The 24,710-nt window shown below is 47.8% G+C and overlaps 10 protein-coding genes across 10 annotated transcripts; 5 read left to right on the top strand and 5 right to left on the bottom strand.

Annotated features, from left to right (window-relative positions):
* Window positions 1-358: 358 nt before the first annotated feature.
* Window positions 359-1,288, top strand: FOMMEDRAFT_28602 (ubiquitin-like protein; the record flags this gene model as incomplete). The annotated part of the gene is made up of 3 exons (XM_007266646.1): window positions 359-927; window positions 1,030-1,133; window positions 1,239-1,288. The coding sequence occupies 3 exons, from the start codon at window positions 359-361 to the stop codon at window positions 1,286-1,288; spliced, it is 723 nt and encodes a 240-aa protein (XP_007266708.1).
* A 448-nt stretch (window positions 1,289-1,736) lies between these two features.
* FOMMEDRAFT_123128 (uncharacterized protein) lies at window positions 1,737-3,750 on the top strand. The gene is made up of 2 exons (XM_007266647.1): window positions 1,737-3,204; window positions 3,259-3,750. Exon 1 carries the CDS (start codon window positions 2,384-2,386, stop codon window positions 3,188-3,190), a length of 807 nt encoding a protein of 268 aa, XP_007266709.1. The 5' UTR covers window positions 1,737-2,383; the 3' UTR covers window positions 3,191-3,204; window positions 3,259-3,750.
* A 708-nt stretch (window positions 3,751-4,458) lies between these two features.
* On the bottom strand, window positions 4,459-5,179 carry FOMMEDRAFT_84746 (Smr-domain-containing protein; the record flags this gene model as incomplete). Its single annotated transcript, XM_007266648.1, has 4 exons — window positions 4,459-4,609; window positions 4,694-4,760; window positions 4,827-4,958; window positions 5,038-5,179. 4 exons carry the CDS (start codon window positions 5,177-5,179, stop codon window positions 4,459-4,461), a joined length of 492 nt encoding a protein of 163 aa, XP_007266710.1.
* Window positions 5,180-5,873: 694 nt separating this feature from the next.
* Window positions 5,874-7,378, bottom strand: FOMMEDRAFT_123135 (uncharacterized protein). The gene is made up of 5 exons (XM_007266649.1): window positions 7,239-7,378; window positions 7,018-7,125; window positions 6,942-6,965; window positions 6,230-6,697; window positions 5,874-6,177 (listed from the first exon to the last, which is right to left on the bottom strand). Exons 1-5 carry the CDS (start codon window positions 7,292-7,294, stop codon window positions 5,991-5,993), a joined length of 843 nt encoding a protein of 280 aa, XP_007266711.1. The 5' UTR covers window positions 7,295-7,378; the 3' UTR covers window positions 5,874-5,990.
* Window positions 7,379-7,858: 480 nt separating this feature from the next.
* Window positions 7,859-9,037, top strand: FOMMEDRAFT_140778 (40S ribosomal protein S2). Its single transcript, XM_007266650.1, has 4 exons — window positions 7,859-7,907; window positions 8,055-8,178; window positions 8,238-8,784; window positions 8,843-9,037. The coding sequence occupies exons 2-4, from the start codon at window positions 8,069-8,071 to the stop codon at window positions 8,963-8,965; spliced, it is 780 nt and encodes a 259-aa protein (XP_007266712.1). The 5' UTR covers window positions 7,859-7,907; window positions 8,055-8,068; the 3' UTR covers window positions 8,966-9,037.
* A 45-nt stretch (window positions 9,038-9,082) lies between these two features.
* On the bottom strand, window positions 9,083-12,110 carry FOMMEDRAFT_156360 (uncharacterized protein; the record flags this gene model as incomplete). Its single annotated transcript, XM_007266651.1, has 4 exons — window positions 9,083-10,008; window positions 10,046-11,115; window positions 11,196-11,811; window positions 11,885-12,110. The coding sequence occupies 4 exons, from the start codon at window positions 12,108-12,110 to the stop codon at window positions 9,083-9,085; spliced, it is 2,838 nt and encodes a 945-aa protein (XP_007266713.1).
* A 954-nt stretch (window positions 12,111-13,064) lies between these two features.
* Window positions 13,065-14,736, top strand: FOMMEDRAFT_85023 (uncharacterized protein; the record flags this gene model as incomplete). Its single annotated transcript, XM_007266652.1, has 3 exons — window positions 13,065-13,167; window positions 13,223-13,382; window positions 13,437-14,736. 3 exons carry the CDS (start codon window positions 13,065-13,067, stop codon window positions 14,734-14,736), a joined length of 1,563 nt encoding a protein of 520 aa, XP_007266714.1.
* A 458-nt stretch (window positions 14,737-15,194) lies between these two features.
* On the bottom strand, window positions 15,195-19,778 carry FOMMEDRAFT_134152 (uncharacterized protein; the record flags this gene model as incomplete). Its single annotated transcript, XM_007266653.1, has 7 exons — window positions 15,195-15,261; window positions 15,320-15,803; window positions 15,861-16,127; window positions 16,183-16,244; window positions 16,299-16,486; window positions 16,546-18,766; window positions 18,823-19,778. 7 exons carry the CDS (start codon window positions 19,776-19,778, stop codon window positions 15,195-15,197), a joined length of 4,245 nt encoding a protein of 1,414 aa, XP_007266715.1.
* Window positions 19,779-20,217: 439 nt separating this feature from the next.
* On the bottom strand, window positions 20,218-20,986 carry FOMMEDRAFT_108083 (uncharacterized protein; the record flags this gene model as incomplete). The annotated part of the gene is made up of 3 exons (XM_007266654.1): window positions 20,218-20,400; window positions 20,487-20,766; window positions 20,845-20,986. 3 exons carry the CDS (start codon window positions 20,984-20,986, stop codon window positions 20,322-20,324), a joined length of 501 nt encoding a protein of 166 aa, XP_007266716.1. The 3' UTR covers window positions 20,218-20,321.
* A 743-nt stretch (window positions 20,987-21,729) lies between these two features.
* On the top strand, window positions 21,730-24,221 carry FOMMEDRAFT_108086 (permease for cytosine/purines uracil thiamine allantoin; the record flags this gene model as incomplete). The annotated part of the gene is made up of 12 exons (XM_007266655.1): window positions 21,730-21,968; window positions 22,023-22,037; window positions 22,097-22,168; window positions 22,225-22,380; window positions 22,440-22,448; window positions 22,512-22,830; window positions 22,890-23,149; window positions 23,210-23,365; window positions 23,441-23,575; window positions 23,626-23,689; window positions 23,764-23,835; window positions 23,900-24,221. The coding sequence occupies 12 exons, from the start codon at window positions 21,733-21,735 to the stop codon at window positions 23,969-23,971; spliced, it is 1,566 nt and encodes a 521-aa protein (XP_007266717.1). The 3' UTR covers window positions 23,972-24,221.
* Between the last annotated feature and the right edge of the window lie 489 nt (window positions 24,222-24,710).

Consider the following 24,710-nt stretch of genomic DNA (forward strand, 5'->3'; position numbering starts at 1 on the left):
GATGACTGGACCGCACCTCAGTCGCTATTCTATTGAGGCGTTTAGACTACCGACTGACTTCTTCTCACTCTGGCAACGAAGCCCTCGCCTGTTTGCAACTCTAGCTTAGTAATCTCATAGGACTGGCTACCTCGTGCTTCAACACGAGCAAAGTAGATGTAGTATTGCCGGTTTGGACGAGCAATCTAGCTGATTTCGCCACATCTCCATCTATGCGTTGCCGTGACCCATAGGTACTTAAGACCTGTTGTGTTAGAGCAATGCGTTCCCTAGTAACTTCTGCTCCTCTCTCTGGTAAGGACAAAACTTCCATCTATCCCTAGAACCTAGCACCTAGTACCCAGTACCTTGAACAGCGATGTCGACTCCCAACCAACAACAAACGCCCGACCAATCGGCGTCAAACCAGCAGAACCAACAGCCTACCAATGAAGTTACTCAAAACCAAGCACAGGGCCAAGGCCAAGCTCCAGCTGCTCCTGCACCCACACCTACAGAGCAGCAGAATGTGACTCAGGCCGCTGAAGCCCAGCCTACAATTGCCCCGGCTCCTGCTGAGACTCAGCCTTCTCTTGCTACAAATCCTGCTGCTTTTGCTGGTGCTCCTGCTGCCCCTGTTGCTCCTGCCGCTCCTGTTGCTCCTGTTGCTCCTGTTGCTCCTGTTGCTCCTGTTGCTCCTGTTGCTCCTGTTGCTCCTGTTGCTCCTGTTGCTCCTGCCGCTCCTGCTCCTACCGAGGCTCAAGCTCCCACTGCTGTTCCTCTCCCGGCTACCCCGGTTCCATCGGTGCCAGCCGCCCCTGGTCAACAAACCTTCCGCGTTTTCGTCAAGACACTCACCGGACGAACTATCGACTTACAAGTTCCGTACACTAACGAGGACGAGTTGACAGTGCAGAGGATCAAGGAGACTCTGGAGGCGAAGGAGAGGTACGTTTGTGGTAACTTTTTCTTTTGGGTTCTTTTCCTTTCTTTCCTTGTCGATCGTCGCCACATTGCTGATACATTCTCCCAATTTTTCCCGGTGAATAGTATCCCTGTTAACCAACAGACTTTGATCTTTGGTGGTAAGACCCTGCAAAACGACAGCTCGCTTCGTGAATATGGTATCACTGAGGGCAAAACGCTTCATATGGGTGAGTTCATCCGCATACAATCTGTTTTTTTTTTGTTTTTTTTTTGCCACTATCTCTAACTTTTCTCCTTTTAAAATAGTTCTCAACTTGCGTGGTGGTGCACAGTAAACGGTCTCCCAGCTTTCTCTGGTTACACGAAGTGGAAAAAGAAATGACCTAATAACGCTACGCTAATAACGTCCCCCTCCATGGTATAAACTCAACTCCCGAATTTACTTTTTACTACCTTTTAAGATTTTGTACGTAGTGATAACAGTGCAAAATCTTATCAACCACTCGTATTTTATTTTATTGTCTGCATATCTGTATTGCACGTTACGTGCATTATGTGTGAAGGACTGAGTGATCACCGAGCGTGGATCGTCGTGCGCGGTATACGTCAGGTTCAGGTCAGGTTCAGGTTCAAGCCGAGGATCTACAACACCACGTCTTGGATCTGTCCTCGAACTTCATGTGTGGCACGCCGTACTCTAATTTCAGATAGTTTGAGAGTTCGGAAACACGATGACAACCTGACAACCTTACAGTTCCATCGCAAAGCTCAAAGTTCCTCTTCTCGAATCTGTTCTAACTTCTTATGATCAACCATACAAAAGATACCGAGCTAAAGTCAACGTGTACGTATTCTTCCGTCATATAGGCGAGAATTGTATGGAAGAAGTACGGACGAAGGTAAGAAGGTGTGCATCGAGGCTTGCGTGAGGCGGGCTAGATCTAGGGAGTTACACTATGTACCTACGTATGGTGTACGACGGTGTGTACCCCATGAAGTAAAGGTCCGAACTCCGGGCGAAACGGTTCTTCGACTACTACTTGGGCTTTGTCACTTGTGGCATCCTACCTGCCTTGAGCTTGTACTTCCGTGAAGCGCATTCCAACTCTTCGTTGCTCGTTCTACTTCACTACGACTACGGAGGCAACTGACTGCCTTGCTTTGAATGCACTCCCCGAGCTTGGAGTAGCCACGGTGTAGTGAAGGAACACACATTTCTTTTACTTGAGCTTCGTGCCGGACAAATGATCTAACCGTGAACGACTGTTACAGTTCAGACCGACTGTTCTCTTCTTTGGCTCTTTACCACTATACCTCTTCTTCGAACTCGAAACGCGCATCCCACAAATTCATAGCCCGCCCCACAAATCCAGGATCTGTTGATACAATAGCGGCTGCAGGTTACAACTCTCGACCAGCAACACCAACACCAACGCCCTTCCACCGCTCTACGAGCTACAACATCCCTCGTTAAAAAATGCCAAACCCGATATTCTGGAAACCCTACGCAAGCAGTAATGAACACACGAAACGTGCACGAACAGACCAAAAACAGAATCAATCGCACACACCCGCGTATCCGCAAATGCGCACGGAAACGTTCTTCCTACCATATCCACCCAAAGTTTCACGGAACGGAGTCGGCGGTGGTACTAGCGTTCAAACGGGTGTAGAAGGGCAGAAAGCAAGGAACAGGTTTACGTCCGACATGGACTTCCAAGTACGACTTTGGTTGATCCAGGAAGAGACACGACGGATCGCTGCAGTGCGAGAAGCAGAGCGGACGAGACTCATCCAGGAAGAAATGCGACGCATCGAGGCGAAGTTAATGCTCAAACGGGAGCTTGAGAGGTTGCGCCTGTTAGAGGAGATGCGTTTAGCCCAAGAAGAGGACGAACGAGACCGAGTACGGCGCCATAAAGTCGCGAATGATAAAATCATATTGAACGCTTGGACGATATACGAGAAGAATTGGGCCGACATCTCCTCTCCGTCTTCCTCCGAGCCTCTAACGTTCTCGAATATACCCTGGCCGACGTTGAACCGACCTTCAGGGCCTTCGTCGATCACACTTGCAGCTGTTTCGGCGTTCTTGCTGTCGGAGACACATTCTGTGAATCAGAAGCCGAAAGAGCGAATTAAAGAAGCACTTCGAAGATGGCATCCTGATAGATTCGTACGCTTCTTGCGAAGAGTCCCTCTGGGAGAAAGACAGATGGTTGACGAAGCAGTTGGTGTTGTGGCCAGACATTTGAACGAGTTGCTATGCAAACATTCGGATTGAGAGGGGTAAATATGGTGTGTCGACGTCGGTTCTCAAGAATGTAGCAAATCTGACGAGCACGCCTTCAGGGTGCTTTTAGTTTTCACCTAAATTGCTGTCCTCTGAAGTTGCGGCAGCAACTCGAAGTCCATTCCAATGCAGGCCATTTGGAAGGTTCTAAGGCAAGAACATCGGACATGCGTGTGATGGTCAACACATTGTTCTTGAGATGCCGTCAATCCGTTGATTGTGAATAGAGAATATTGCAGGCTAGAGTCTCTTCGTTAGTCTTGGGCATGATCCAGACATGAACCTACTGTACATTTAGACAATCTACGACTGCTTCGGACGTTTCAATCTAAGCATGTCCTCATCACTAGTCCCTTGAGGTACATTCCAGGTTATAGGCATTGCTTCGCTCGCGTGTATATGATCCGACAGCTCTTGGAAACGTCTTCTTCGGACAACAATAACTTGTGCAGCTACGGAGACAAAGGACTTCATAATATCATTAGAACCGAAGCACAAAAGAAGTCTAATAGAGATATTACGTACCAACCCAAGTATCCCCCAAATAAACCGATCCTTCCATCTATCATCCACGAAACGCGGTTCCTCGTATCGACGAGGATACATACTCGGCGCGCGTCTCCATCGGTTGGCAACACCTTCCGCGACATCGGCATCCATAACACCGTCACCATCACTCACACCTGCAGCGCGTTTTTGTAGACGTGAGTATGCTCGTGTTATTGCGCTGAAATGGGCGTGTCGACGGGCTGCATCTGGTTCACGGAGACGCGATTCGGCGGAGTCGGGGTGGTAGAGTTTGACGAATTCATAATCTACAAAATACAAATATTTTAGAATAAATTTCTGTATTCCTTTAATAATACATTGGTATGATTGGGGCGTACAACGTTGTTTTATGTCTGTAGGAGAGGCATCGGGCATGAGGTGGAATATCTGGTACGGTGTTGGGTCTAGTGTGTTAGGGAATGGATACGGATTTGCTACGCGTTTCGTTGAGCTGGACGAGGAAAAGCGTTGGCATCTTTGTGGGTTCTTGGATGATCTTATTTGAAGAACATGACATGACGGGAAAATAGCTTTACGATGTTGGTTGAGCAGGTGCTTCATGAGCGCCAGAAGGAAGTCTTGAGACGCGGTACGTCGTGTAATATGTATTACGATCAAGAAGTATTGAGACAATTTTGTATCCGTATAATAAACATCCTTTCTATTATAGTCCCATATCCGTGAACTAATACAGACATTGCAGTAGAATTCTACATAATAATGCAACTCTTCTCGTCATCACCCAGCCGTCTAGTAATCTCCTCCGGATCAATACCCCGGTCTCTAGTCTTCTCACCACCATCAAGATGGACAAGGAGCACACCAGAATTTTCCGGATCCAACTCTGCGACGATGTTATGTCTGCAATAAACAAAACAAACGCAGGTGTCAGGAACTTTTGCGCATCTTATTCAAAGAGGTAGAAGGTGAGGGCTAAAGGCTTACTTCTTCATGAGTTCTTCAATACGAGGCTTTAAGACAGCTTCATGGTTTTGCGAGTGTAGGCCCTTTCCTGTAGCAACGTTTAACCTCATTAAGAATAAGAGAGTATAAAAGGGAGTCAATGTCCATTACTTACCAACTATAAGACGCAATTCACTCAATCCTTGCTTGCGACAATCGATTATGAATTCTTCTGTACGCTCAACAGCTTCTTCTGCTCGCAGACCATGAAGGTCGACTTCTCCAGGTTCCCTACCTTTGTTATTCTCTACAATACAGCTTTTATCAGTAAGAATGACAGAAAAGCAAACGGCCAGACAACTTGAAAAAAACTAGTAAGAACTCACGTTCAAATATCCACTCAGCAGCCTCCCTATCCAACCTCTCCTTCTCACTCTTCAGCCCCTTCGCCCTATTCGACAACTCCTTCGCCTCTGCACCATCACCACGACTATACGCAGCCCGACTTGCGTCGAATAGCTGGTCCATCTGCTCGTCTATCTCAGCTGCTTGTTGTCGGAGAGAGGTGTAGTGCGGGTCTTGGGCATGGGCGAGGTAGTCATTGTGATGCTATCGTCATTTGTTTTTTGTTTCATTTTGGGGAGAAGAAGGGTATTCAATATTGTTATAAAAAAATAAGACTTGAGTGAGTATTTTTTGAGGACGGAATGAAGTAGGGGAGGAAGACGTACGTAAGGCTTCCCGTACTGATGTTGGTGCTGGTGCTGGTGCTGAGGAGGATACGAAACAGGCTGCTCATAATGTTGTTGCTGCTGTTGCTGTGGAGGTTTCTGCTCTTCTTGCGAGGGCCCGCAAAGCTTTAAGAGGAAGCGAAACAATGGCACGAGTAACGACATTTGGACAACGAGACAGCGACTCGGTAGTCAAGAGACAACTCAGACCAAGCAAAACAGAAAGGGATCTCTGGAGCTTGGGTGCAGGAGTAAGCAGAGCGATAAAAGTTACGACAGTGAAGCCGGAGTCCACGTGTAGATGAACGTAAACTACAGAATGTCGTCCATCACGACAACGTAGACCTTTGGCTCGGAGGCTGAACCAAATAGTGGCGATGCATAGCTTCATTTATAGTAGATTTACATTGTCGCGTTTGACGATCGAGAAGAAAGTCTCAAGAACTTTCAGAAGCACAGCTGATGAAATGAAAAACATAGAATTTCGATTCCGGGCATACTATGAAACACAAAAAAAAACTATCGAATATTATATGTCGGCCATCATTCAGTCAAACTCGTCAAAATATCAGGAAACAAATTCTTTTGAAAACATTTCCTGCTAACAATTAAATTTCGATGCCAACCAGAACGTACGCATCGTCAACCGGGTACGGCGGACGAGTGACAACAGTCGCGCCAACATACAGGAACGAATGCAGTAATCCTGCAAGGGCTGGACTTGAACGCTCTAGGGCGATAACAAGGGCGGAACATTCCAAATGCTCATCGGCAAGATCCAGAAGGGCAACAATGCTGTGAACCTTGCTTAACCTCTGCATAGCAGATTGTTAAACAAATGACGTACCTCTCTCTTAGCTTGACGTTCTCCGCGTCCTTACCGTCAATGTACAATGTGCGCGGATGTCCCGGGGCGTCAAGAACAATACCCTCAAATGCAAATGCAGTGCCAGAACCCGGTGCATCGACAGCGAGCTCTGACGAGGCAATACGGACACTCTTTGCGTGTTTCAGCGCAACTCGCGCCGAACCGGGGAACAAGTGCACGAGGAAATCGTGCTCTGCGTTATCTCCAGCACCAGGCTGTACATTGAATGGCAGAACTGGGCCAGAACCAGGAGAAGCATCCGGCGTAAGCGGTGGGGTGGGCTGACCAGGGAAACCATGATACCCCTTATTGTTGGAGATGCCCGTTTGACCTTGCTTGGAAATGGGAATGTCACGAGGCGCGGAGTGTGGAATACTTTTCTTGGAATAATCCCCAGCTGCCGTTCTTTGCGTGGGCGCAGAAACACCACCGCGGTAACCATTCTTACTGAGATATGGGTCCGAGTGCGGCGGAGTGAGCGGATAAATAATGTTTGCAGATATTTCGTTTCCTCCTTTGGTTGACGAGTGGACTGACGAGGCTGGTGATGTGCTGATATCGGAATCGGAAGAAAGGGAAGAAGAACGAGACGCTGGCCAGTCTCTCACACTGCCCAGCGACCCACCGTCGACGATACCCCTTGACGGGATATCTGGCGGGATTTTTTCTTTGGGGGTGTCAAAAACGCCACATGCTACCGCCAGAGAACGTAGTGCTTATCGAAGAGAGGTCAGAGCAAGAAATGTACGGGTGACAAGGATACATACCTGTAGTAGTATATGTCGTTGGAACCCTGTACTTGGCAGACGGCAAGAACGTCAGGAGTCACAGCGTCAACAGAGAAAGCCCCATCTCCAACGGTTTGACGGCCGTTGCTGTTGACAGAGAAGCATAAAGAAAATCGTGAGAACACGTTCAGAAGACGGAAGAGTGCACCGCAGAAGTCGACGACTAACGCTTGAAGCCAAAAAAGTTGTGAAAGACTTACGCGGGGCTAATACTAAATTGTTGTTGATTTGAATAATTCGAAATTAAATTCGACATTGTGTCCTTCCAACTTGGTGACGGGCTAGTATCAGGCTGAGGTGAATGAATCGAGTGGATGAGTGAGCTGGGGCAAGGCAAACGCTGTGGTGGAAGTCAAGGACGAAGAAGTCTCTTGACCTCCGCGCCATCGGATACTATCCGCGCTGACTAAGCGTAAGTCTCATCAACACACGTGCGCGAGTCGTGCCTGACAAGACAGCTTGTCCTCCCGATATTACTTAGGCAGACTGGAGAACTGGCTGAGTGAATGATTAGCTGAGAAACAACACTCGACACAACTGCAAACGTTGATCCCACTGACAGCTGAAAGAAACTCCGGAGTAGCTCAGCCACGAAGTTAAATATACTAATATTATATGTATATACTTTCTATTTTGTCAGGTCTCTTTCAGAATCAAATTGTCTCTTCGTGACGATATTTTATTTACGTTCACGAAGGAATGTCTTGAGAGTTGATAAAAATTGAAATTATCATGTCGTGGACGGGAATCGAAAGTAAATCACGTGCCCGGATTGGAGGTCGGGATCAAGAAAGTACTCGAGATAGAGCAACGCCTGTGTAGTCAATCTCGGAGCCCTTTCTCGACGTGGACGTGTTTACACTACCTCTGTAAGTGTCTTGATCGATTGTGCGGCTGCATGAATCTATCTTGGAAGTCGCTTATGCTGTGGAAATGCGTTGGACATGATGGATGGATGTCACAATTGCTGGATGGTGTTCGCTATCAGTTCTCAATCTGACCTCGTAAATTTGCAGAAAACACTAAAACGATGGCTGATTCTGGACGCGGGCGTGGCGGATTCGGAAGAGGGCGTGGTGGCGACAGGCGAGGTCGTAGGGGTGGTCGTCGAGGTGGTCGCAGGGATGAAGAGAAGGAATGGTGCGTTTACTAGCGCATAGGAGGGATATTTCGCTCAATGCTAACACCCATATCTGAAGGGCGCCAGTCACCAAACTCGGCCGTCTCGTCAAGGACGGTAAAATCAAGTCAATGGAAGAGATCTACCTCTTCTCGCTACCCGTCAAAGAATACCAAATCGTCGACTTCTTCCTACCCAAGCTCAAGGACGAAGTCATGAAGATCATGCCCGTACAAAAGCAAACTCGTGCCGGTCAACGTACCCGCTTCAAAGCATTCGTCGCTATCGGTGATTTCGACGGTCACGTCGGACTTGGCGTCAAATGCGCGAAAGAAGTCGCAACTGCTATTCGTGGAGCCATCATCCTCGCAAAACTTTCTGTTATTCCTGTCCGACGTGGGTACTGGGGTGCTGCTCTTGGTGAACCGCACACGGTGCCAAGCAAAGTTAGCGGTAAAGTCGGAAGCGTCATGTGTCGTCTCATCCCCGCTCCACGAGGAACTGGTATTGTCGCTGCGCCTGCTTCGAAACGTCTTCTTCAGCTCGCTGGTGTTGAGGATTGTTACACACAGTCGAAGGGTTCAACTGCGACTATGGGTAATTTCTTAAAAGCAACTTTCGCAGCCGTAAGCTTTTGCCTTGTCTTATTATGCCTCATTTCCTTTCTGACTTTTTTTGCCGCAGATTACGAAGACATATGCATTCCTAACTCCCGACCTCTGGCGCGAGATTCCGCCGAGCAAATTCCCGTACGACGAACACTCTGCCCATCTGCAGCTTGCTGCGAAGAAGGCGGGTTTGTATTGATTGGGTAGATTCACTTATGTCTGTTTTGTTCTCTACGACTTGAAAAATACACTCGAATTCAGTGAATTTAGCACGAGACAGATTATTGTCGTCTCGAGAAAAACCTGAATGAACAAATTATGCGCCTATGTGAACCAAATTGACCCATCTCTCCGTTTCAATACCAGGCCGCGTTTTCAGCTCTAGAGCAGCTTGACGAAGTCCCGCAGCCGCCCGCTTATACCTCACCTCGCCCTCATCGCAATCCCACATGTACTCATAAATGGTCTTGGCAAAGAAAGGTCCGTCCACATCAAGTAGCTCCCACATCGAGCCAATCACGCTTCGAAACCCAGAAAATTGCATCGTTGCGGCTAAGTGAAGTACTTCATCTTGTGTAACACTGGGAGGCTGTTCAGCAGTATGACAAGCCGAAAGGAACGCAAACTCCGCATTCGGAATATTTCCTTGGATAATATCGAGTAACGTCAGCCCGCGGTCGGACACCTTGAATGAGGAGTTTAGAGGCTTTGAGTCCACGCTTCCATGGCAAACGAAGTGAACCCATGTTATCTTCCTAAGTGCTTTAATTACTGCATCATGAGATGCCTTCACACTCAATGTTTTGGTGGATATTCCACAATTCTTGATGTTACGAATTTCTCCTTTAGCTGACGGGAGCGAGGCGTCCCTGACAACGAGCACTGTTGGTTCTCCTCCATTTCCACTTGACCGTGCATTAATGAGTGCTCCTAGTGTCGGAGTATATGACGAGATATATTTATCGAGTAGATACTTGGAAGTGCCATCTTTATTTTGATACGGGCCAGCCGCGTGGAAGGGAAGCGCGGATAGCACCGTTGTAGTACACCACCAGATGCGTGATCCTTCATTAATACCAAGCTCCTCAAGTTTATTAACGACCTTAAAGACAACCCTATCCCATAACATCTTCATCGCTTCGACGAGCTTCACCTCATATTCGGACGAGCTGGCCGTAAATTGCTCTCTTGTTAACAAGAGCTCGCAATACGTCTCAAGGCTATCGTTGAAGAACTGTTCATCTAATGGAACGCATGAGCGCATCCGGTCGATACCTACATTGGTTGACCATGATGACCGGACCCTCTGAAGCGGCACGTCGCAGTACTTTGAACGGTGTAGCTGCAAGAAAGTTCTCAAATCCAGGAAGTCGCCGAATTTCATTGATAATCTCGTCCCGCTCTTTGGCGAGTTGCCTCTTTGACTTAAGCATCTCGTCGAACGATGGCTGCTGTACTTGCACGTTCAAACCAGGCGTCAACGTTGCAGAAGACGTCGCGAGATTCTCTAGTCGACGGTTGACATCTCTGAATCTGTCGGAGAACTCTTTGTTTGTTTCTGCGAGCTGCTCTAGAGGAGACCTAAATCCACGCATCTGAAACCAGAGTAACCCCCTTCCTTGTTCTAGAATCTCTACGGCTAGCTCCAGCTTGTTCTTCTCTATTGCATATGAGGCGGCTTCTACCGCAAGCATTATAAAGGCATTGTTTCCAGAAAGGAAGTTATGTTGTGCATGAAGAGTCGGACTTATGATGAGAGCGTTTTGCAGGAGCGCTATTGCTGTCTTGTAGGCTGTCATCGTCGTATCGTGATCATGTTCTCGTGCAAGCTCTGCCCATAGACTGCCGGTAGCGAGGCGCATCATCAATCCTGAGAATGAATGGGTGGCAGCGGGTTCCAGTAATTGCATACATTCTTCAAAATCTTCCGCACGCCAACGTTTTCTGATCCCAGCATAAAGCGACTCTGCGAGAGAGCAGAGTGACGAGTAGTAATAGGAATGTCCTTCTGGACAGAAGTTTAAGGCTGCACGGTTAAGCTTGACAGCTTCGTCAAGATCCTCTCTTTGTCCATACTGTTTATATCGAGTTACAAGCGATGTCGCAAGGTCATTCAGCACTTTGGGGCGTTCAGGATGTTCTTCTGAACAAAGATTCAAAGCAACACGGTGCAGGTTGACAGCTTTGACAAGATCCTCCGCCTGTCCACAAAGTTCAAATCGGCTTTTCAGGGATATTGCAAGCTTCCATACTAACGCATAGCGAACAGGATCACCTTCTAAGCAAAGTCCCCACGCAGTATTAAGAAGCTCAACAGCTTCATCAAGGTCCTTCTCCTCCCTGTAGAATCTAAATCGATTAAGAAGGGACCCTGCAACGTTGTTAAGCTCTAAGAGGAAATTAGGATGCAATCTGGACTGAAATTTCACAGCATCACGATGACGCTCAACAACCTCATTGAGATCCTCCGGTTGTCCGTAACACAAAAATCGGTTGAATACAGCAGATGCAAGTTACCCAGACATAAAGACCTGTGGGGATGACCTTCTCGGCAAAGTTCCAAAGCAGCACGGTGAAACTCTATAGCCTCAACAAGGTCATCAGATCGTCCATATTGATTGAATCTCATCAACAAGGAATTCGTAAAGTTATTGAGTGCAAGGAAACGATTAGGCCACCCAGCAGGCCAGAGTTCCAATGCAGCACGGTGAAACTTAATGGCCTTGTCGAAGTCATCAGGACGACCTTCCTGATTGAATCGAGTACACAAGGTAACTGCAAAGTCAGACAGAACGAAAGAACGCTGAGAATCGCCTTCTGTGCAAAGTTCCAAGGCAGTACTATGAAGCTCAATGGCTTTGTTAAGATCCTCCGGCTCTCCGCACTGATTAAATCGCATCCTCAGGGATCTTGCAAGGTAGCTGAGCGCGGTATGACGAAGGGAATGACCTTGTGGACAATGTTCCAGGGTAGTGCGGAGTAACTTAATGATCTCTCCAAGATCCCCTGCCCGTTTGTATAGGTCAAATCGAGCCTGAAGGGACGCTGTAAAGTCGAGAAGAAATTGGTAGTGCGCAGGATGGCCTTTGGGGCACCCGGCAAAGTATCAAAGCCGCACGGAGCAAGTCAATCGCCTCCTCTAGATCTTCTGGTTTACCGCATTGCAGGAATCCCTTACCAAGAAAGGTGCCAAGATCATTTAATGCCTGGGATCGACTTGGATGTCCTTCACAACGAAGCCCGAGTAACAATACGAGCATAGAAAATTGTCGCGTCAAATTCTTCGCGTTCCCCGGATTGCCAAAAGCGATCCCAGTGGTCAAAGGCCAGATAGCGGAGTACATGACATATTAATTCGAGGTCCACTGAGTATTCCATGTAGGTGCAGATTTGCAGCAATGCTTGCTAATAGCTCCACTTCTCCTCTGCTGAGCTGTGCCTTATAAAAAGTTGGAAACAAAGCAAGCTGCAGATGCAAGGCAGTACGTAACCTGAAACTCATCCTCCAGACAAAGAAATCTCTACAAATATTCGAACTCTTAGCCGGCGTTTCTTTGAATTGAATCGTACGGCGTGAGAAGACTGACCCACAGAAAACGGAAACGGCTGATACTACGCCAGGCAAGTTGATGTAGCGCATTATATCTAATGAGGGGCATGGTACTCTGGTTCAAGCCTCAGGCAGAGTGCACTGGCTGATGGAAAATGGTGGTGGTGGCAGATTGCACCCTACAACGACCACATTCATTATTCTTGTACCATGAAAAGCCATGATGATGACTAGACATTGACTACTGCCAATGAAAGAGTAACATGATTTACTAAGCAGCAGAACACAAAGCCTTTGTCTTGACTCGGCAGAGGGCTGCCAGCAATTTGTCTATTAAGTATTAGTTTGATTCCTCAACAAGCTCATCTTGTATCTGATGGTAGAGTATTAGCATTGTTAATGTCCAGGGAGAAGTTGCAGCGGGAATGCGAGATACCTTCATCCTCGCAAAAGTTTCTGTTTTCCACTTCGACAAGGATACAGGGCTGCTGCTCTAGCCTCTATGGACCGAGTGAGACTAACAGTTAATTCGGAAACATTATACAAAGCACGAGTAATGGCGATGGAACATGAGTTGGATCATCTGTCGAACGGACAATACTATTGCTTTGAAAGTCCCGTGATGCGGAATCAAATTTGGATTTGTCATACTGATATTACTGAACAGCAATGTCTGACGAGTACTGAAATTATTCTTCACGTCCACCTCAACCTTCCCTTTCTCTCACAAACTATTCTTTCTGCAAATATGGCCGCAATCGCGCAGTATTCCGGCGGGATACAAGCTAACGAGCAAATTATGTTCACATGTCTATCCTGTTCCATAGCATTTCCTTCAGCCGAAGATCAGAGTCAGTCTCTATGCATGCTCAGTCCTCACGAATGCGATACTAATGCTGGTTTCAGGAATTCACTATCGGTCGGACCACCATAGATACAACATGAAGCGACGAGTAGCAAACCTTCCACCTGTCTCTGCTGCGGTGTTTAATCAGAAGGTACTTGATAGACGGCAGGAGACTGCTATTATGGCGTCTTCCAAGGGATCTGTGTGTGAAGTTTGCAGGTGGGTCTGGTTCTGATTGCAATTATGCTTAATGCTGACTGGCTGATTTTCTAGCAAAACCTATACGACTGAGAATGCCTACCGCTCGCACATCAATTCGAAGAAGCACAGGGAAAACGAGTTGAAGGCTGCTTCAAGAGACCAAGACGTTCCGAAGCCCGCCGTTAAGGAAGGATCAGACGAAGGCTCCTCCACGAACGCGGACGAAAAGGAGTCGAACGCAGCAGGACCCTCAAAGCCTATATTAACAGTTTCCGCTGACGCCACGGAAGAGGAAATCGCACAAACCATAGACCAGAAAATCGCAGCGGCTCGTTCGCGTCTCTCCCCTCAACACTGTCTCTTCTGTCCACTGCACTCGCCTTCACTGGAGGATAACCTCACACACATGTCCACCGCCCATTCCTTCTTCATACCAGATGCCGAATACCTTGTAGATCTCCCGGGACTCATAACGTATCTCGGTGAGAAGATAGCTGTAGGTAACGTATGCATATACTGCAATACACGGAGCCGAGATTTCCGCTCGTTGGATGCGGTGAGGAAACACATGCTCGACAAGAGTCATCGCAAGATCGCATACGACTCCGTGAAGGAAAGGTTGGAATATTCGGATTACTATGATTTCTCTTCGAGTTATCCAGATTACGAGGAGAGGACGAGAAAGAAGGAAGAGAACGCAGAATGGGAAGATGTGGAGGATGACGATGCAGAAGTAGATGAAGTCGTAGACGAAGATGGATCTCCAGTCCCTTCATCGACTGAAGACGAGGATTCATCCTCTTTCGAAGAAGACGACGACGAACTACCAGGCGAACAACTAACCTATGGCGACTCCAACTTCGAGCTAGTCCTCCCGTCAGGTGCACGTATAGGGCACCGTTCCATGCGTCGCTACTACGCACAATCCTTCCCTCGTACATCCCTTACCGCACATAACGGTAAAGATGAAGACCCCAATTCAGGTGCCGCCCTCGTCCGCCGTCTCATCGCAGATAAGAATTCCGCACTTGTACCACGCAAAGGCGGCTTTGGTGCATTCGGCAGTGGGACGGACGTCGTCAAGGCGCGCAATCGTGGTGAAGCCAAGGAAGCGGGCCGACACGTCCGCGAGTTCCGTGATCAACGACGTAGGGAACAGTTCAAGACGAAGATTGCATACATCAACAATAACCAAAAGCATTTTCGCGATCCCTTGTTACAAGTAACTATTCATTCTCTACCTCTTTTTGCACGTACCTCGACTCACTCCACCTCCTTACTTAATAGTGAATTTCTATGTCAACAAACTCCAATTGCATATCCTGTTAGTATTTCTGTCTCCATACATCGGCAAGAGCATGTAATAATTTAGAACATATCTTTCGCCTTGCGCGCGCGGGGGGTATTGTATTAGAAGACTGCATGTAACCCACTGAGTAGAAATCACGGAAATAAAAACGAGCAAATCTGTTCTCGATGAATAGCTGGTGTGGTGTGCGACTGAAAAAAAAACAACCAGAAAGGATAAAAAAGACAAAGGAAAGCGAAGCACAGTCCAACGGAGTGAAAACTGGGAGACAAAGGAGTGAATCAAACGGTAGTCCGCGCAGAATGTATGTAGAAACGGAAAGAATAATGAATTGAGCAGCAAGGCCGAATTAATTGCGATAAGTGACGAAATAGAAGACAGGGAAGACAAAGGACATTAGAGCAAGCAGGCAAGGCAAAGCAAGCAGCAGCAGTAGTCGTAGATCAAAGCGTGACGGTCATCAAGAGCAAATACAGAACCTGGGAGAAAGAAAGAAAAGGGTAACAAGCTTAAATAGACGATCACATGATGTATGCTGCGGGTACGACTCCTTCTCGACCAGAGTTCGCGTCGCGAGCATACCACCAACTGCGAAGAAAACGTCAATACATCATCGGAAACAAAGATACGAATAAGTTCGACACACTTTGGATCTCGATCGTCCAGGATTTCGAGGCTCATACCCTCAGCTAACGCAAGCTCACCCTCACCCGCTCCATCGAATGAATATCGGGCATGAGCGGGCCGTCCCTGCTCTTCATTTGCTGTACCAATTGCTATCACCTCCGATGGCGTCTCTGCTCGCTGGAAATTGTCACCGTCATGCTCCTGGGCGAATGGATCGGCCGACGTCAGGGCGGCAGCATGTTCTTCCTCTTGCTTCTGCGAATTTTCGAATCCTGCAGGTGCACCTATGATGGTTCCTCGGGTCGCCTCATTGATGTGCTCAAGTAATGACGATGGACGCTGGTGCATCGACTCATCGTCCTCGTCGTACGCCGCATAATCGAGCTTTTCGTTATGGCGCCTTGCGAACAGCGTCCATAATATACCGAGCAGGACTAACAGGAAGACAACACCAGCAGCGATAGCGATCGAGATGAGGATGACAACTCCGACAGCCAAGAAATCTGCAAGTAACTCCACATTAGTAAACAACGCTTTCCTCAGGTAGGAAGATTACTTACGTCGCGTCCCGAAACTGAAGTTCGAGATGGAAGAGAATAACGAGGAAATCGTTCCTGCGGTGCCATCGGACGTCGAAGTAGTGATATACGGGATGAATGACTGGCCATCGAAAAGCGCTGACGATGCGTTTCCAAAGGAAGACGAAACAAGTGAACCCGACACAAGCAGCATCCGATCTTGTTCTATGATCGGGTTTGATGAATGGTCGTCTTGCAGAGGAACGAAGGTCAATTGAGATATGTTTGTTGACGACTCAAATCCAGAATCTATGGTGCGCTGTCAGATTCGAAGCGCTGGCACTACTTTACAAGAAACCTTTACCGATTGTGGTCCACTTGGCGCCATTCCAGAAAGACAAGAAAGGAGAAGATCCACTTGATGACCTGCATAATTTCAATCAGTAAAGCAAGCTGGATAGATGCGAAGACAGCGCTTACTTTCCGGCCGCGAATATACTACTTGAATTCCCATCGTCCACGGTGACGGCAGTAACAGGTCCAGGCAGATCGCTACCACTTCCGACAGCAGTCCATGTCGAGTTATCGAACGCGAACATGGCGACATTTGCTGGGGTACCGTCCGAAAGAGCAATGGATCCAGAGGCGAAAAGGAGCTCTTGGTTATCCTATAAATATCAAATAATTTAGTTGAATGCATCAAAGCTTACGAGTGAATTCAACGTACGCCGCCGTATGCTACGCTTGCTACTTCTCCGTTAATACCAGATCCAAGTGTTGACCACTGTTTGGTATTTACGTCCAGGAAGCAAATTCCATTACAGTTCACACCTCCCGCAGAAGAGAAAGTGCCAGCAACAACCACCGTATTCGATTTCGCCGACGATGCTGTCAGCGATCGTACAACGACGGTCGAACCCGATGCTGCTTGCAAGGAGTTCAGTCCCGACATATCCAGCGCTTGCGTGTCCAAGTTATAGATTGCCAGTCCATTGCTCCCGCTTATGGTAATTTCTCCACCAATGAACAGACGATCATTTGCGATAAATAGCGAGCGCACAGTCCCATTGACAGGATTACCCGTGAGAGCCTCAATACTGCCCGACGTCAGGTCGTAGATTGCAACACCGGTCGAATCGGTCGAGATATTTGATGAAAACGAGAAGTTACCGCCAAGGATAACTTTATCACTTGAATCCGAGGTATTCGTCCAGAAAATGCCAGCTAAGACAGCTGGGGCGGGTGCTTCCGGATCTGCTGGTAATGGTGCGACAGTGGTCGACTGACGCTTGAATAGAGTAGACGGATAAAGCGTGGAAAGCCAACTTGAGGGACCCAGAGAGCGACGTCGCCTCTGCGGTGTACTGGGAGTATTGGTGTTGTCCTCCAGCTGGACTGTAAGGGTGCTAACTGCTGGTATACCATCGTTATTCTTCCCGTTCTGGAGCATGACGAAACCAGTGGCACCAAACTTGAGCGAAGATTTAACGTTACCCGATAGTATCTGCGTGTTGTCCGTACCATTTCCAACGAATGTCATGCTCCCAATGAGGAACCCACCGGGATTTCCCCAAGTGCTATTGTTCACGTCCCATACCGCGAATCCACCAGCCTCTGTCCCAGATGAGGTACCAGCGGTTGTGAGAACTTTTGTGAAGGTTCCGGCGACTTCGATCTGATTGTTTGCAAAGTTGACACTGGCAACCTGACCGTCTACACCTGCTTGAAGAGGTGACCAAGTGTCCTGGTTTACATTATAGGAAACAATGCCGCGTGCTTTCCCGCCAGTACTTGATGAGTTCGTGTCGGTGAAGGCGCCTCCAACGAATAACGTATCCCCGTCCAACACCATTGACGTAACAGGTCCATTCAGGCCACCAGTAGACAGTGTCGAAAGAGACCCGCTCTTGAACGCGACTATGTTGGAACCGCTCGAGATTGAGAAATTTCCACCAAGGAAAATTGCACCCGAAGAATGATGCGCAACGGTTGCAATAACGTCGCGTGTTGAAGATACGGAGCTACTGCCGATTTCATTGAAAAGCTGGAACCCGACGTTATCCAGGCTTGTCTCCGAGGAGTTTGATAAGGCGCTAGCCGCATTAACAACCGTCGTGTCATCAAGAGACCACTCGAAAAAGCCAAAACCTCGGCGTGTGGTAGTCGAGTTGTTCGTGATAATCGTACCGTTGCTACTACCATTATTCAACACGGACGTTAATACCAACTCGATCCTATCTGCGACAAGTTCAAATTGACCGTTTTCGCCAGAGCCCTCAGGTTGATCTGCAAGTGCCATCGTGACAGTAGCAACGAAATCCGGAGATGACGGAGTTACCGGACCACTGTAGATTGGCGCACTGGAATCGTCATTAACTTGCTGCGAGACAACAGTCACAACCGGATCAAGGCCTCCGCCCGGGAAAAACGTAACTTTCACGCTAGTCCGAGAGTCGCAATCCTGGAAGTTGACGCAACCTGGAATAAGCAAGTTGACATCGTAATTGCCCGAAGCAGAGACGTAAGGCATCCAGGTAATGCTCGGGCCATCTTCAGAGGAAGTACCAACGTCAACTGTTGCGGTGAGAACATCCTGAACAGTGGCGGCTATATCGGTTGTAACTTGTTTCTCTGTCCATTCTCCAATGAGGGTAACGGCCGACGCATTTGGTGCGAAACACGACGCGTTATTTCGAGACGCAACTGCGCTTGCGAATGCACCGGAAGACAGGAGCTGCAATAAATGCAGGCCCGCACTGCTGCCGGAAAACCCTGTCAGCTTTAGTTGGAACCCGGTCAACTCCACATCATCATCAAAAAGGAAGTCCTGATATAAGTTCGAAGAGTTCGATTGGAGTGGGCACGAGTCACTGCACGACTGATTGAGTCCGGTAGATGGATCAACAAATGTGAGAGTTTGAGGGGTGTTATCTGGAATGGAGGTCACGCTGCAAGGAAAAAGGTGAGACAATGCCATCAACTAAAATTTTCGAGAAACACTTGCCTAAACTCGGTGGTTCCATGATCGGAGAGGAATGTATTGCCCAGACGGATTCCTCTGGCATTGAGGTCCTTGAAAACACGCACGGTAATAACGGCAGTAGATCCATCTGCTGCGAACCACGTTGAACCCGGGCCGTCGTCACCTGAGGGACAAAGTATGTTGTTTATATCTGAAAAGTCGGGATCTGAGGTAGAAGGAGACGCGGTAATGTCCGTGCCTTCCAGGGGAATGGGCACCAAGGAGGAAGTGAAGGGTGTGGCGCCGGCTGAGAAGGGCACGTTCGGGTTATTCGTCCCATTGATGGTGGTGTTGCTGCCGAAAGTTGTTACGAACGAGCCTGCGAAAAACAAGCTTTTGGCGGACGAGTTGGTCGTTATTGAGAGTACTTCTGATGATGCGCCTGATAGTCCACCAAATGGTGGCGGCGACCACGAGTTTGAGCTCGTATCCCATATCGCCACTGTTTTTCCTGGTGATGAAAACGAGCCGCCTACCCAAAGCTTGTTGTTCTTGGTGTCGCAGAACGTAGCCTTGACCTCGCCATTTGGTCCATTAGTGCCTAACGCACTGAAAGTCCCACTTGACGGAGAATAGGATACGACGTTACTTGCAGAAGTGCCATTGATGGACGAAAACGAGCCAGCAATAAATAGAGTATCACCGATGGCACACCCGGCATTTATCTTCCCGCCAGCCTCGGTGGAGCCCAGTCGAGTAAGGGAGCCGTCTTGGGCTCTTGATAAAAGGGTGGAAGTGGTCGGGTCAAAGGAGAGGGAGGATTGATTGCCAAACAAATCTAGACCAGCAAACGAGCCAGCGATGCCGACATGGCCCATGCGGTCAAAGTCGACCTTGGGCAGCGCGGCTGACACGAGAAGCGGCGAGCGAAGAAAGAAGCAGAAGAGGAAAAAGACGAAAAGGTTGGGCGTCGGCCAACATCTTGATTGTTTTGTCATTGTGGAAGGAGGACGAGAGGCATATGGGAGGGGGGAGGGGAGCGAAGCGCCTCGTCGAGTGAGGTGAGGGGCGAGAAGCGAGGAGAACGACAGACGTCGCGTGGGTTGTCGTCGACGAGCAACAGAGATGTAAACGCACGCTCCCAGCTTCACGGTTGGCTGGCCGCGCGATGCCCTGCCCAAACTTAATGTCGCGTCAATAGCCCTTATGGTAACAACTTCTCACGCCTGCAGCATTGCCATTGCATCACTGATTCACTCAAAGATGACACTAGACCAGCAAATTGAGCAATCCATTCATATCATCATTCTGCCTTCTAGCGCATTTTACATCGTGCCTTGCTGCCCAGTCCATCCCGCGAGCACGGATGGACCACGCCTCAAGGACAAACCATTCGTTTCTTTTTCATTGTACTTTCATTCCCGATGTCGTCGCTTCCCCATTCAGCCTTGCCGCAACTACGATAAGAACAAGACAGACGAGATGTTCGAATGTATTTCCAGTTCATGAAATTATATTTGGCTCTAAAACACGCAAATGCTTCATGGTTTGATCACCAAGTCGCTCATGTCCGGCATTCCACCCACCGGAACGCGGTGTGGCGACACCTGTTCAAATTGTCTGTCCAAGAAGAAGAAAACAAAGAAGATATCAGCATCCTTTCACTTAGACAGTGCACTTAAAGTCACGGAAAGAAAATCACTAACAATGCAATTTGACGTGTAGCCTTTGGAGGTAATTTCGCACTCTGCACAACAAGTGTATTCTGCGCCCTTTCTTCCGTCTGCGCAAGATGTCGCTCGTTTGTCTTCACCCATTCTTTGACAGATGGTGCGTAGTGCGCAAGCACACGTGTTAACCAAGGCGGCTCGTACTCGCCATCAGCTGTCGTCTTGCCGGCTTTGAAATCCTCCGGGGCAAACTTCGCGTAGGCAATGCAGCCCAGTGTAATTAGGGCTGTTCTCCTCCAAAAAGGAGTGAAGAAGTCTATTGTAAACGAACCCCAATAGAGGTAGCATGAGCGTTACGCGTTGATACCACGATTATCGAGCTGACAAGACGTACGTTCTTTCTGATACACGTTTGGGTCATGCTCCTCGGCATGATGATGCGGGTCATGAGCAGACGTCGTCGATGCAAGGCGGCGCTGCCGCGTGAAGGAAGGTAAGGAGCGTGCCGGGCGAGAAATGGCCCGCAACGCAGACATTAGTGAACGATGGTGAGGACGACGAGTGGACGAACACGCTCAAACTGATTGGCCGCGTCGATCGCCGAGAATGGCATCGACCGAGCCATCCCTCAAGAGAAGAAATCTCCTTGCTTTACAATGTGAACCGTCTCTGCGTCGAAAAAAGTGTACTATTCATGGGCCATAATACCTAAGTCTCGCGAACGATGTGCAATTAAAAAAAATTGCATAATGCGCCTTAACTTCAAATAATGGCGTTGGGCTACTCTGTTACACACTCGTCTCGTATCCATTCCCAGCATCAATATCTGCTGTTAGGTGTTGAGACAGCGGTAAGCATCTGTCCAAACTGCTTATCTTTTACGTGGTTACATGATGATCCTTTCCAAAATTCCATTTATTCGCACAAAATGATGGATCAACTAGCCGGACAGCCATGGTACCCAGAATAAACGTCCAACACAGTCACACAACAAACTTAAAGAAAACTAGAAATCCCTGGATATGCATACCTATTCTTACCTCTCGTCAGGCGTGGAAGTAAAAAATTACTTCAGGTGCTGAGCATCCAGGCCAGTGTTACAGCGCTGAAACGGCAAAGTATCATAGCCGATGATTAGATTCATCAGAACCTCGCCTAAAAATAATTAGATTACCACACAGTTATCCGCATCCGAGAGTGATGCGGCGCCAGCTTCGAAAACTTACAAATCCAGTATGGATGCACATAATCTTCATCTGGCTCTCCTCTGCCCGGTACCGCCATGGCCTCCCAATCAGCCTCGACATCTTCCCCAGATCATGATGATAAAGAGAAGTACGGCGGCACTGTCAATCATCATGTTGTTGGCGTCAAGGAAGAAGCTCCGGAAACATTCTATGTCTCTAAGTATGGAGCTCTAGGTCCTATACTCTCTAGGATGTTCGCAAGTGGTGTTGAGGCTAGGGGCGTTGAGCGAGTGCCGGAAGATAAGCGAGATCCGAAGAATACCTGGAATAAGTGAGTGCATCGAGTAATCGAATGTGTAAAAAACAGCTGACAGACTTCGTGAAGTCTTCTTATGTGGTGGTAAGCTCCCATACTTGTCTCCTCGCAGTCTTCTTCAGGAACTGACATGAGCTGTACAGGTCTGTAAATACCGTATTAACGACTATCCCGGTCGGTACATTAGCGCAAGATGCTTTTACCCTAACTTTACCGTGAGTTTCCATGATAAGCACAGTCAAGTGCGCATGCTAATCTTTCAAGGGTCTAGACATGCCATCGCAACTATATTCTGCTTTGGTGCTCTCGGAGCAGTTGCGACTGCGTTCATATCCACACTTGGCCCGCAGACAGGTTTGCGCACGATGATTATCACACGTTATAGCTCCGGGTACCTCGGCTGTACCATCTACTCGATTTTAAATATGTAGGTGACACTTTTGATTACTTATCAATCTACCGTTTCATCAATATCTACATTATTAGATTAACGCAGTACGTCGACATATTCGACTAAATTTTGCCCTCGTGACAGAGCCTCTTTCTTTATCTCGCCAGACTCGGTTTCTCGACAACATGTGTGATTCTAGGAGGCCAGACTCTCGCATCGATCAATCCGGGAACGCTCCCACTTGTCGTCGGAATTATTATTGTCGCTGTGTGTAGTCTTGTTCCGTGTTTCGTAGGGTATGAACTAGTTCACATTTACGAACGCTATGCTTGGATGGTCATTACAATTATCATGCTGATGCTCTATGGCTTGGGAGGGAAAGCCGGGTTTGATATCAACGCACAGAAGGCTTCTGAAGATAAGGGGAAAGACCTTGCTGCTGATATTTTAAGCTTCGGAGGGATCGTCTTTGGATCATTTACAGGTGTAAGCAAATCAGCTGCACTGTCTTTTTAAATTTAGACTAATACTTACACACGAACTAGTGGGCACCAGTTGCCGCAGACTATAACTGCAGACTCCCGGCGACTATTTCGAGGACGAAGGTGTTCGTCCTTACCTTCTTTGGCCTGTTCATCCCGATTACCTTTGTTGAAATCCTCGGAGCCGCTCTGATGACTATATCCGACCCGGCGTATCCTGCTGCCTTCGAGGATGGGGGGACGGGAGGCCTATTAAGCCAAGTCCTCTCTCCCTGGAAGGGAGGAGGTAAATTCATATTGACGATCTTGGCTCTTTCGGTCATGTAAGTCCTCGGTTTGGTGCTTATATGCGCTCGAGATCTGACGATGTTGGGTGATATCAGAGCAAATAACATCCCGAATACATATTCTGCTGGACTCTCCATGCAAGCTCTAGGCCGACCATTTGCGATCATCCCGCGTTTCTTCTGGACATTCCTTGCATTTGTCATCTATACCGTTGCAGGCATTGCTGGTCGCGAACATTTCTCGGAAATCCTGTACGTACATATTCTCATTGGCCTTTTGTAAGAAGCTTGATTACTAACTATCAGTCTCGCGATTTAATTTGACAGATCCAACTTCCTCGCAATCCTCTCATACTGGACAGCATTCTTCATTGTGATCGTCGCAGAGGAACATTTCATTTTTCGCAGGAAAGGCGGGCCCTTGGGTGGGTACGACCTTGACTCTTATGACGACTGGAAAAGGTGAGCACCAAATGCATTCAACCAGGATCGCCTTTTTAACTTCTGGCAAGACTTCCTCTTGGCCTCGCCGGTATCACAGCAGGTTGCTGTGGGGTTGCTGGAGCTGTAGTTGGGGTACGTACACTATTATATATCTTCATCCGTTTATAGTGTTCTTAACTTCCTTATGCGTTCTGCCGATTCCCTAGATGGCAGAGGTCTGGTATATAGGACCCATTGCGGCTAAACTTGGTCCTTTCGGAGGTGACCTCGGTTTCGAGGTGCGTACTGACGTGCTAGTCGTGCACGGCGAAAAACGATTCGTTAATGTTTCACTCTTTTCAGCTTGCTGCGGCGTTCGCTGCAGTGTCCTATGTACCATTGCGTTGGCTTGAGATTCGGTGGACTGGCAGATAGTACTTTATGTAGTTACTGACCTATTAGTGCTCCGCACCGTAGCGTAATTTACGGATACGCCTGCAGCGTATACGCTTACGCACCGTATCGTAAGAGAAAATTTTAGCTGAAAATACGGGCGTATATTTACGCGCGTATGCGTATACCATAAGTAAAAAATTTCCGTATACGCCGTATACGAGTATACGGTATTACTAAGCATATTCTCTAATTAAATACTAAGTTTGAGTTTCTAAACCTCATTTACTTTACTTATTTATATACCAAATCATTTTAATACTATATAACAACCTTGTTTAACTTAAAAAGTACTAGTATGAGTACTATGGTTAGTATGGTTACTACAGTACATCACATGAAGGTTTAGAGCTGTCACGTGATATTAACTCACAACACTCAACTGTCTTATTTCTGTGTGTAAACAGCACTACAATACATTTTCTTAGCTCAGTAATATCAAGCATTTGTTTTGAAAGATGATAGTGTACTTTTATGAGCTATTTTAATGTAAAGTATCTTGTTATATTTGGCACAGCGTATACGCCGTATACGCTGTATACGGAAGTAGCGTATCGTATATGGGTCCTGCTGACCCAGTTTACGCCCGTAATTATACGCGCGTATGCGTATACGTGGGAAATTTTATGCGCGTAAGCGTATACGCTACGCGCGGAGCACTATGACCTATATAATTATTGTTCAATCCAGACCATGAGGTCTGTGCCCGGACTTTCTCCCA

Source organism: Fomitiporia mediterranea, assembly GCF_000271605.1.
Source record: "Fomitiporia mediterranea MF3/22 unplaced genomic scaffold FOMMEscaffold_6, whole genome shotgun sequence".
NCBI lineage: Eukaryota > Fungi > Basidiomycota > Agaricomycetes > Hymenochaetales > Hymenochaetaceae > Fomitiporia > Fomitiporia mediterranea.

Bases quoted from the DNA above. Each gene is read 5' to 3' on its own strand.
- FOMMEDRAFT_123128 (XM_007266647.1), top strand. From the start codon at position 2,384: ATGCCAAACCCGATATTCTGGAAACCCTACGCAAGCAGTAATGAACAC.
- FOMMEDRAFT_123135 (XM_007266649.1), bottom strand. From the start codon at position 7,294: ATGTCGAATTTAATTTCGAATTATTCAAATCAACAACAATTTAGTATT. The intron at 6,698-6,941 runs GTGGCGTTTTTG...CCCATATCTCAG, and splicing joins ACGTTCTCTGGCGGTAGCAT to TAAGAATGGTTACCGCGGTG. The intron at 6,178-6,229 runs GTACGTCATTTG...CAAGGTTCACAG, and splicing joins AACGTCAAGCTAAGAGAGAG to CATTGTTGCCCTTCTGGATC.
- FOMMEDRAFT_140778 (XM_007266650.1), top strand. From the start codon at position 8,069: ATGGCTGATTCTGGACGCGGGCGTGGCGGATTCGGAAGAGGGCGTGGT. The intron at 8,179-8,237 runs GTGCGTTTACTA...CCATATCTGAAG, and splicing joins AGGGATGAAGAGAAGGAATG to GGCGCCAGTCACCAAACTCG. The intron at 8,785-8,842 runs GTAAGCTTTTGC...TTTTTGCCGCAG, and splicing joins TAAAAGCAACTTTCGCAGCC to ATTACGAAGACATATGCATT.